The 12,163-nt window shown below is 40.5% G+C and overlaps 1 protein-coding gene across 1 annotated transcript in view; it reads left to right on the forward strand.

The window, feature by feature from the left end:
- LOC107040558 (unconventional myosin-XVIIIa) overlaps positions 1-12,163 on the forward strand; it is a 67,090-nt gene that overhangs the window by 49,269 nt on the left and 5,658 nt on the right. Inside the window, exons 9-12 of the mRNA XM_015260683.1 lie at positions 5,678-5,806; positions 5,934-6,077; positions 7,074-7,163; positions 11,570-11,929. Coding sequence (XP_015116169.1) covers positions 5,678-5,806; positions 5,934-6,077; positions 7,074-7,163; positions 11,570-11,929 — 723 coding nt within the window. The remainder of the gene's footprint in view (positions 1-5,677; positions 5,807-5,933; positions 6,078-7,073; positions 7,164-11,569; positions 11,930-12,163) is intronic.

The following is a 12,163-nucleotide window of genomic DNA, read 5'->3' on the forward strand; positions in this document are numbered from 1 at the left end:
CCCCCCCCCTACAATAATGACCCTGAAATCTCTAGGAAACCCCATTTCTGCCCCGAAGCGCAGCATTGAACTTCCGGATGTCATCTCCTAGAACTCAATAGGTATCATCGACCTCCCCCTCCCCATCTCAGCCTCTCTCATTACAAATTCACTTCCAGATTCCGATTGCCCGATAATCGTCCCGATACCATCGTGTTATCGCGAAATAAAAAAGCCCCGAGGCCCCCTGGAATTGAGATAATCCTACCTCAAAGCGTTGAAAATGACCGTGAGGCGGTGAAGCTGGTGAGGAATAATAGAAAGAAAAGAATGTCAGGTTTCTTCGTGGTAGCCGACCGGTTGTCTCGATCCAAGCCAACTTGTTACTTCTTCACAGGATTTCTTTTTTTTTTTTCATTCATTTCCTCCTTTTGTATCCTACCTGTTTACCCTCTGTTGAGCCTCAGCATTCAACCTTAAAATAATTCAGCAGCGATATTAGTATATGTCACTGGTTCTTCGGCCGGCGGTGGAGTTGCAGGGCTCAATATCTTCTTGTTCATCTTCTTCTTGTTCCTCCTCTTCTGATTCGCTCGTTCTGAGGAGGATTTGTTGGGAGAGAGGGAATATCTCGACAATTTCCTACTGGCTTCACTGAATTTCAATTTCTGGTATTTTTAGGTTCGAATTTTTCTAATTTGCTTTCAAAGTTTGCGAGTGAATTGTGTGTGACATCCGACGTTCCTGTTTGCAACAGAACTCTGGTGGCAAATTTCCTGAATTTTTTGAAAAATCATTTTTCTTGAGTTTTTGGACTTTTGTTATTAAAATTGGCGAAACAACTGCTAAAAATCGAGTGAATGCATTTGCAATTCAAAATTTACTCAAAAATTCATTGAAGAGCCCAGCCTTTTTTGTTTTTCAACCATCGATCAAAGGATTGAGTCAACCTCATTACGAATTTGCAAAACCCTGCTTCAATTCTCTACTTACAACTACTAAAAATCAAATGAATACATTTGCAATTCAAAGCTTACTAAAAAATTTATTCAATTTTCGTACTAAAAATTCACGTTAAATCTAAAAAACCGCACGAGTTGATTAATTCCCAAAGTTCAGCATCTTCTCTCTCTCTCTCTCCCCCCCCCCCCCNTTTCTTGAGTTTTTGGACTTTTGTTATTAAAATTGGCGAAACAACTGCTAAAAATCGAGTGAATGCATTTGCAATTCAAAATTTACTCAAAAATTCATTGAAGAGCCCAGCCTTTTTTGTTTTTCAACCATCGATCAAAGGATTGAGTCAACCTCATTACGAATTTGCAAAACCCTGCTTCAATTCTCTACTTACAACTACTAAAAATCAAATGAATACATTTGCAATTCAAAGCTTACTAAAAAATTTATTCAATTTTCGTACTAAAAATTCACGTTAAATCTAAAAAACCGCACGAGTTGATTAATTCCCAAAGTTCAGCATCTTCTCTCTCTCTCTCTCCCCCCCCTCTCATTCTGATCGAACATGTCCACCGGAGAAATCACGAAGAGCCAGCAACTCCCAGAGAGGGGATTTTTCCCTGAGCACCTGACCCACACATACACCATCACGACGAAGAGGTTCCCCCTGACAATCCCACCAGCGCTGCTGGGCCTTCAGTACCCGTTCGTCTCGCTCGCGGTCAAGATCGTTCCACCTCAGGATTCGCAACGACCACCAACTGTTATCCGTACTGATGTGCAACGAGTGCACTAAATCCCAAATCACTGAGTAGAACCACTAAAAACTCCCCCCAAAATCCCCCAATGCTCCTCAGAGCAGTCAATCCAGTTCACCTCATACTACCCAAGCAACATCCACTACATTGACCATCGATTAATCAATCGCAATCAGGAATAAATCCGCAACAATCGCGAGTTAATGGCCCCTTGTAGTTCGTGGTAATGCATGAGTGGATCCTCGCGTTATTGATAACGGTAAACTCGTAGGAAAGTAGTTGTGACGACAGGTGTTCTCATTAAATTCAATACCGCACCCATCCACAAAGACCCTGAATAAACAAATAACAAAGAGTATTGATGGAAAATTCTTCCCTCAGCGAAGAAGTAAAAAAAAAACATACAAATCGAGTAGAAAATGAGTGATTGTAAACCGGTTTACTGGCCGTAAAACGCCAAGTTACACTAAAAGTCTCCAGCTAATCTTCAACTCGTCCTTTTCCCCCTCCGCCAAAGAAAAGTGTTTGATGATTAAAAAAGAAGGGATAACAACCAAGCACCATCTCATCTATTTATTGTTTCCGATTTTACACTGGAGAAGGGAGTTGTGCCCCCGGGACACAGCAAACCAACGACCCGTTAATGGTCACCTTGCCTCTCGTGTAAACGCCCTCTCCCTGAGAGAATATCTCTCTTTTTCTTCTCCAATTAAAGAGATGAATCTTCACGCTTTTTACACCGGCCATTCTCTTGTACCAGTGGAAATATCTTATTGGCTGAAACAATATCATTGATCATCACAACAAACCGATATCACTGTTCGATAAGTGGTTAAACGACATTTCAATGTTGAAATGACCACTCGAATGGCTGAATAAACAGTCTGAAATCGTCAAGACCCCGAGCAACTTCTCCAGTTCCTGAATATTGGCTTCGGCTGCAAGATGTCATCAACGAAAGCCCTGAGGATTCCGCCGGGACCGCAAAAGGTGACGCCTGTGCAGCCTCAGTGGTCCAGCTACTCCGGAATATCCGTGAATCGCAGACTTTCGAAAGCGAAGAGCAGTCCGAACGTCTCTAAGCCGTCTCCAACGGTTCAGGTAGACCCTCCGTCGCCAGCTGCGTCTCAGAGTCGAAAGTCTGTCCCACTGACTTCGAAAAAAGCACTGCAGAGCAAGCTTACACGAATAGCAACTCCAGTTCGTTCCCAGAACAACGTGACGATTGTAGAAATCATTGGAGACTCTGTTTCAGTGGCTTCTAACCGAAGTCCAGTCAAGACGCCTCAGAAAGTCGCGAAGAAAGCCTTCAACACAGCCCCTGGTGCTCCAAGACGATCGAAGGATGGATCCTGCACGATTCTCGAAGACCGAGCCTTGTTGAAGAAAGGTTTGCTGTCGTCCCCGGAGAAGGTACCGCGGAAACCGGAAGCCCTGCGCAAGAAGAGTCTCAACCGCTCCACGAGCTTGTGGAACGTACCTGCAGACCGAAGCCCTCGAAAGTCCGAAGTCAAGTGTCTCCAGACTCGTGCAGAAGGCTTGAACAGAGCCACGAGTTTGTGGAGTGTCCCCGCTGACAATCCTGGACAGCTATCAAGAGCTAAATCGATAAATGCTCTGAGACCCAGCAGAATTCCCCTGTTCACTCAACACTTCGGGAGCCAGAGCCACATCGGGAATTCTCTGGGCGATCTACTGCTTGTAGATCGCTTTCCTGATAAGCTGAGTTACACAACGATTGACGACTTCCATGACGAGGTAGATCATGGCTCTGAGCATATCTATCAGAACTGCCGTGAAGCTGTTGGCAACAGCGATCCTCCCCCGATTTACGAAAACTTAAAGAAGCAGGAAAAACCGAAGAAAGAGTTGGTGAGGACTGTGTCGGTTCCTGTGGAGGGTCAGGTCAGCTTCTTGGAGGCTAGAGCTGCCGAGCTGATGGCCCAACTCGAGCAGGACGACGACGATGAAGCGATGATGATGGCGGAGAGGAAGAGCTGTGAGAAGCAAGCGTCTAAGGAAGAATCGGCGAGACCTGAGGGCAGTCAGACGATTGAGAAAACAGTTGCCTCGTCCAAGGGACAGGAGAGCTTGTTTTCTCGTCAACCAGAGGTCAACATCCAGGAAATCCGGAAGACGTGGGAGAACCAGATCAAGCAATCTCAGCATGCTGACGACGGAGACAAGAAAACTGACAAAGGGAATTGCCCAGGGAAGAGGACGAAGGACATTGAACAACTGGTGAACTTCTTCAACTGCAAGAATCAGATGAAAGGTTCGAAGGAAGTTGACGACACCTGGAAGCTCAAGGAATCTCCGATAATCTCGAAGAAGGATGAGAAGGCCAACGGATACTCCTCGGACGGCAATTGCTCGGAGGACAGTGGCCACATAAGCAATGAGAATGAAATAGAGTGGAAGGAGGAAGTCAATGGTGTTGATACCAAGAACATCGAGAAAACCGAGAGCTTTCTCAAGGGCATTATTCACGAATTGGATACGAGTCTTGAGAGGACCATTGAGGCATTCGATGCTCTCCCCATTGTCCAGAGATATGTTCCTGAACAGCCTAAAGCCAAGAGAAATCTCAAGAGTAGGTTATCGACATCAGGCTGGGAGGAATCTGGAAATATTTCAGAGGATACTTGTAAAGTCCTCGCTGCAACCGGAAATACTGGAGATAAGGTCAAGATTATTGGCATTACGGGCTACCGCACTAAGGTAGTGGGACGCTTTGTGGTTTTCAGGGGAATAATGTAACGTTTGTGTAGGTCGGGGTTACTATCCTAGATCTCTTCAATGAACTCGTTTTGCATGCTCGTGGTTACTATTACGCTTGGCTTTTTTTGCATATGTTATTAGTTTTGCTGGCTATCATTCCTGGTTGATGATGCTGGGAATTGGCCTGTGCGGTATTTATGGTTGTTTGAGATACTTTAAACATTATGGCTGGGTTTTAATGGAGAATTTCGAGATATTACTGCTGGAAGTGCTGTTATTATTGGGCATTTTTGTAATTTCGAGAGGAATTTCATCGAGTAGTGAACTGATTGGAGATTGATGTCCGGGAGTTGCTCGATGAGTTGATGATGATCGTGGATTTTCGCGATGTCATGGGGGTTTATTGACCCTGATGTTAGAGGATTTCTAATGGATGTTCTAGTTGATTTTACGCGGAATATTTTTAGTTCTCTTTCGTGATATTGCCGTTTATTTATATGAATTGGGGAAAATCGTTCGTCAAGGCTAAGAATATTCAATTTTGGGCGTAAAATTGATGCTTTATGTCAGGAAATAACAGAGAAATGAGTGGAAAGAAATGAAATTCCTAGAATTTCTTGATTCAAGAATATTTTCAATCATCAAATTTGTCAATTAAATTGCGTGAGAAAAATTTGAAAAAAATTATGAATATTCATCGTTATGCAAATTATATTTTGCGCAGAATTATTAATTTTTTAAACATTCATTGTTTATAAATAAATATTTGAAATTATTTGAACTTTCAAAAATCTTATATTTATCGGCATATAATCGATTTCTGATAAAACTCAGAGTATACATAAATTTGTTACAATTCTAAACAAATGATTTTTATAGTGGAAAATTTATTGTTTATAAATTATTTATAGAAAATGCTTGTAATTCTTAAAAATTGCAATTTTTTAATTATTTTATCAATCTTCCTCCTAAAGTAAGCTTTCTAATTTTTTCAGATCTTTCAAATGTTTTCTAACGGTTCAATATCGAGATTAAATTGAGACCTGCAAAGTTTAAATAATAGAATCATTATAACATGTCAGAAAAATTAGGGTCAAATGGGGCTCAACTGAAAGCTCTGATGTTCGACTAAAAAAGTAGAAAAGAATTTCACTGGGGAAAAAATAGCCAAAGAACTTGGATATCCTTAACGTAAAATCGATGGAATTCTCCAGTATTCGTGATGTCTTCGACTGATGTTTTTGTTTTCTTTACTCTGATTGCAGATATTCTTCCGAGCTGGCGCACTGGAGAGACTCGAGTCCCAGCGTGATGAAAAATTAACCGGTCACATAATACTGCTGCAAGCAAGATGCAGGGGCTACCTGGCACGCAGGAAACTCAACACTCTGAAGGTAAGAGTGATCCTATGATTGATGCTGTTACGAATATCGTTTTTTGCCCTTATTATCATGATTAAAAACGACTTCTGCGGCGGGGAAAAAGTGATGAGACGAATAATCGATGGGTTTGAAATTTCAGCTGCAAGATCTCGCTGTGAGATGCATCCAGAGAAATGTGAGGAAGCTCATGTCTGTGAGAGAGTGGCCTTGGTGGAGGTTGTACGTAAAGGTTGCGCCATTGTTAAATGTTCATCGGACCGAGGATCAGCTGAAAGCACGAACGGTTCGTTATTTTCAAATTCGGGGAATAGTAATTATCAAATTGATGGACTGCATGACATGAGACGAGAATGAGGAGAATGAGGCGAGGCGATTTCTACTGAACTTCTATTGATTTTTGACCAAATGCAATAGAAAATGTCCAATAGAAACTATTACGATAACTATTTTGATTTCAATAGAAATTATTCTGACTAATTTCATCTTTCTATTCAACTTTTGCTATTGAGACTCCATAGGAATTCCGCAACATAAATTTTCCAGGTTTTTTCCACTCTATTTTTTTTCCACATCAAAAAACAATTAAAAAAATTCTCGATATGAATTTTCGAAGTTTTTTCTGCTCTATTGTTATTCTCTTTCCATTCAAAAAATCAAACAAAAAATTTGAAAAATTTAAACCGAAGAGGTTCTGTACAAAATATTTCAATAGAATAAATTATGTAGAAAAATCCAGTTCTATTGATTTTTTTCTCTTGAATATTTTCCGATGAACATTTCTATTGATACGAAAAATTGCAGCTTTACTGCGCGTTTTTTAAATAGAAAATGTTCAATAAAAAATAGTTCATAGAAAAAATTAGTAGAATTTCATCTTTCTACACAACTTTTTCCGTTGAAATCCTAAGTATGAATTTTCTACGCTTTTCCACTTTATTTTTCTTCCTTTTCCACTTGAAAAATCAAACAAAAAAATTTGTACGACTTGAACCGATGAATTTCTGCAAAAATCATCTTAATAGAATAAGTTGTATATTATCGTACGTCAGAAAAACTGCACTAGTTTTCAAATCGGAAAAAAATCAATTGAACCAGCTCGGGATATCGAAAGTATCACGCTAATTTTTCACGTTGACATCAAACCAGTCTTCGTTCTCTCGGATGATAATTACATAAAAAATAAGATGAATAGCATAAATACACTTGCATTCATATTTCTCTGAAGAAAGTATGCAATTACTTTTCTCATGAAAAAAAAATGAACATTTTTGCCATTCAGGAGGAACTTGAACTGTTGCGTGCTAAAGTCGAGAAACTGGAGCAAGAAAGAAATCACTTGAAGCATGACAACGACAAGCTCGAGGCTAAGGTAAGGGTAATTTGCTTGAACGTGCAAACAAATATTATAGAGATAAATATCCCGTGATTAGTTTAATTGTTGGAGTATTAGTATTTTGAGAAATTGATGCTTGACATGGCGAATGGAGTTGAAGCGTAAATTCCAAGATTTATTCGAGCACCAAGGGATGAAGGCATTGAATGTCTGATTCAGTCCGATCAATTTCATCGCCCGATAACGAATGAGAGAGATGTGAATTTATTACGTGCACTCCATAGTGGACATAAGCCCCTGAGCTGCCCTGTATTCCTTATTTTCTATTCAATTTCGAGACTACATGAATAGAAAATTCTGTTAAAAATTCAATTTATATCAAGGTGGTTATTTATCAGAGTTTTCCATAATTTATGGTGTTAGGATGACTAATTTTGCCCTCAAGAGTTCGAATATGCTATTTTTAGCTATTTGTTTAAATGAATCCAATCGTGATTTAAATAATCTTCTCAATGCCATCTTGACTGAAATCGAATATGAGATTGATTACATCGAGTATTTTTGAAAAAAATTATTTCGAAACCAATATGGAGGGAAAGGTGAAAAAAATCTATTGTCGGGGTAATGTCGGGCCAATGTTGACGGCCAACGTTGCGCCAACATTGAGCCAATGTTGGCTGCAAACGTTGTCCCAATGTTGGTTGCCGACGTTGGAACAATATTGAATTCAATTTAAATGATATTGATTGCATTGTCTGTTGGGAACATTTATATCGAAACCAATATGTAGGGAAAGATTTAAAAAAATTAATATTGGGACAATATTGGCTGCCAACGTCGGGGCAATGTTGGTTGCCAACGTCGGATCAACCTGGAGACAATGTTGAATTAAATCAATCATTAAATTCAATTTAAAATACATCCTCATAGAAATTCCGTTCAGCAGGAAATCGCTAATTATGACTGAAAAATAAATTGACTGATGCTTCACTTCAACAAACGCAATGAATATGTTTCCAACACTGAGATAGTAAAAATTTTGTGAAATTCGAGTAATACCGGAATTCAATTAATCATCTTACAAGTAAAAATACTTGACAAATTTTCCCCTGAGACCAGATAAATCATCCACCCCGTCCAATCCCACTGAACGTCATCGTCGCCCACAAAATCCCCATCACCTACGGAAGAACTCGTCTCTCCTTCCAGCCCCACTCCTCTCCACGAGAGCACAAGAACACCATGGTCGCCTCGAAATAACAAAACAGAAAAAAACACCTCTCATGACCTTTTAATCTCGTTCGAGGCAGACACGCGTGCTGATACTCGCCGCTCCACTTAGCCTAGTGCTCCCCCAATTAGCCTGAATTCGATCCTCAAACTCCACACATCAATCATATTCGTTTCTATTCCCATCCGATTTCCTGATCTCGCGAGAAACAATAATCGCGGAGTGAAAATCCCCGGAATTCCATCGGTTCTCCCAAAAATCGAACAATTTCAATGAAAAAAATCGGCAGATACCCTCGATAAACTCGATTCGCCTCGATAACTTTCCCGATTTTTCACCTCCGCAATGTCGTATAGATGTTGGCTCCTCGCCAATACCCTAGCGAACGATCTCTCTCTCAGAATAACTCGGAGGTGATCACCACTGTTGCCCACCAGACGCCAGGAGGACCCAGTAATCTCGCTACTCCTCGACATTTCGGATCGTTCGCGTCTGATTATGCAATCTGATTGATTCGTGGACATCCTTTCGATTATGGGCGGTCGGAAGTGATGCACTGTTAGATAAATATTGAAATTGAACTCGATTTGCGCGGGAATAATCGGGATATTTCACATTTCACTGAAAATTCAAGGAAATTGCAAAATTATTGAGCCGCAGGAAGACGGGGATTTGCGAACTTAATGGAAATTTCAATTGATTCTGAATTCAAGAATATAAACAGACGAATTTTCCTGATGGAATAAGTGAACTAAAATTCACAACTTCGATTGATTTTTCCCTGAAATTTTAAATTTTAATGTTTTAATTCTAATAAGTGTACCGAAAATTTCAGCTAAAAATTTTCAACAGTGCGTGATGTTCATTAAAAACCGAAAAAACCACGAAATTTCACATTTCACTGAAAATTTAATGAAATCGCAAAATTCTTAAGCGGGAGAAAGACGGGGATTCCCGAACTTAATCGAAATTTCAATCGATTCTGAATTCAAAAATATAAACAGACAAATTTTCCTGATTTTTATTAATTCTCACGGAATAATTGAACTAAAATTCACAACTTCGATTCATTTTTCGCTGAAATTTTAAATTTCAATTGCGAAAATTCGTGAAATTTACCTGGAATTAAGATGCGATGAAAATTTCGAAAAAGTGTACTGAAAATTTCAGCTCAAAATTTTCGACAGTGCCTGATGTTCATTACAAATCGATAAATCAATCGATAAAAGCCTGCGAAATGCCATTGTCAGAAAACAATTAAAATTTCAAAGAACTTCCCTGGAAATTGTCTGCAGAGTGACATTGAATGTTATTTATTGGACGAAAAACCATTAAAAATTTCACATTTCCCCGAAAATTCAATGAAACTCAAGGATTATTGAGCGGATTCCCGCACTTACTTGAACATTCAATCAATAAAAAATTCAAGAACATAAATTCCCGAAATTTTCCTGATTTCCGTTAATTCTCACCGAACAATTGAACTAAAAATCATAACTTCAGTTGCGTTTCCCTGAAACTTAGAGCATCAATTGCAAAAATCCCTGAAATTTCAGTGTCACTAAAGCAAAAATTCAACGAAACCGGAAATTTCCGCGAAAAATTTTCAGCGGTGCGTAATGTCAATTAAAACTCGATAACTAAATCGACAAACTTCGGCGCGATGCCGCTGTGTCCGACGAACATGATGCGAACGATGCCGGCGAGTCTCTCGACTTCGGGTCCAGATGTTCGCTTCAACAACGCGATTGACGGGGTCTACCCCGCGGACCTGAAGACTCCTGCGGGCTTGTGCCCCCCAAAGAGGCCCCCGTTGCCCCCCAGCACCTTCAGATCTCGTCCCCTGAGCAAAATCGCGATTATTCGGCCGAACAACACAGCGAAGATGGTGAGCAGGAGCCCTTCACCCGCGTTGTCCACGAGCTCCCGAGGTCCCCCATCAAGTATTTGCTATCCGACCAGCTCCAGGTCATCAATGACCTCCACAAACTCGTTCTGCAAGTCGCCAACCCCCAGGAGAATGTTCCCCCAGGAGTCTGGCGGTCATTTGGACGTGGAAGAGCTGTCCTCCAAGGAGCAGGCGCCAGTGGTTTTCGACGCCAGTTTGAACTTCATCCTGGGAATCGAGAAGCAGAAGGTCAGGCAGTCCTTCAGACCAACTGCATCTCACCTGGAGCCCAGGACAGCCTCCAACATGCTGTCCTCGAGGATATCCCAGTTCCTGCAGAGGACCGATCACATCATGGAGGAGTGGAAGAGACTCGGGAGGAAGGACGATGGAAACGATCTGGAGAGCCTGCCCATGCCCTATGACAAGTACAAGAGACTCAGCAGGAGCAAGAGTGTCACTAATATCATGATCAAGGGGTTTCAGTACTACAGCCGGGCTAGCAGTCTTGCCAGGAGCATTTCCGACTCTAATGCCAAGTTGGAGAGACTGTCGGAGGACAGGACTTTGTCAGAGTGCGATGATAATGAGGTATTGAAATTGTGGGAGGGAGGAGGGGGTTCAGAGATTGATTTCCAGGAATGATGTAGGAGGCAGGATTTATCTCAAAATTCTTGAGTTTTGGAAAATGAGAACGGTTTTATTTTCAAATTTCGAGAGAAATTTCTTTTCAAAATTACGCTTGAAACCTTGCGATCGCGGGGTTTTGAAATTATGGGAGGGGGAGGGATTGTTTGGGGTGGCAGGGGGGGAAGGGAGGTCAGAGATTGATTTTCAGGAATGAGTTATTGAGGGAAGGATTTATCTAGAAGTTATTGAGTTTTGGAAAATGAAAATAATTTTATTTCCAGATTTAAAAAAAAATTTGTGTGATCCCCTAGCATATTGATCTCACAGGATGTTTAACATAATTGAAAATTCAAATGTGGTCATTACCTGAAAATCAAAAAATTTCCAACTGTTTGGAAGAATATTTATTACGTCGAGCTGAAAAATTTCCTAGAAAATTATGGAAAACTAATGAATATTAATTTGAGTGAATTTTCTTGGAAAACTTGGGAAATCTTGTGAGGGAAATTTTTATCATCGACATTTTGACGGAAATTGATTGGAATCGATCAGACATCCACTGCCTCCAGCCAAGCGTTTAATTGGCCGCACTTCCTTAATTAATACCTCATCGACAAACTGTCGCAGCCAAAAATCCATCCCTCAGTGCAATAATTGAAGACCACATGTTAGAATGATCCCCCCTGATTGCAGCTAAGCGTCATGACAGCTGATTACGCCGAGGAGCATTCGACGTCGACCCTAGCAGCCGAGCGAATAGACGCCGAAACATCAGAGAGATTACGCCTCGAGCGAGAGCTCCAGGATGTTACCGAGGCGCATAAGAATCTCCAGCAAACAACCGAGAGACTTGAAATGGAATTGTTGTATGCCAGAGCTGCCGATTTGAATGGAATTGTTTCAGACGGCGAGGACGGGGAGGACGGCGGTGTCTATAAACAGAGATACGAGCACGCGATACGTGAATTAGAGTTCATCAAGCGTAAAATGGCACAACAACACGAGGACGATTTGGAACAGCTCGTGGGACTCAAGAAGCAGCTCGAGAAGAAGGTGAGTTTTTGTTTTGAAATTGTTGAAGGATAAATATTTACATTCTATCTAGTAAGTTCTATCTAGAGGGAAAAATATTAAATTTTATTCAGTGACTTATTGATATTTTATTCACATTTAAAAAAAAACTTTATTCACCATTTCTTTAGGATTTTTTAAAAGGAAAAATCGTCTTTAAAACTTTCATTCATTCACTCGTTCATTCATTTTTTTTTTTTTTTTTTTTTTTAAAAA

Source organism: Diachasma alloeum, unplaced genomic scaffold (assembly GCF_001412515.2).
Source record: "Diachasma alloeum isolate Michigan unplaced genomic scaffold, Dall2.0 Dall_scaffold_00338, whole genome shotgun sequence".
Lineage (NCBI taxonomy): Eukaryota > Metazoa > Arthropoda > Insecta > Hymenoptera > Braconidae > Diachasma > Diachasma alloeum.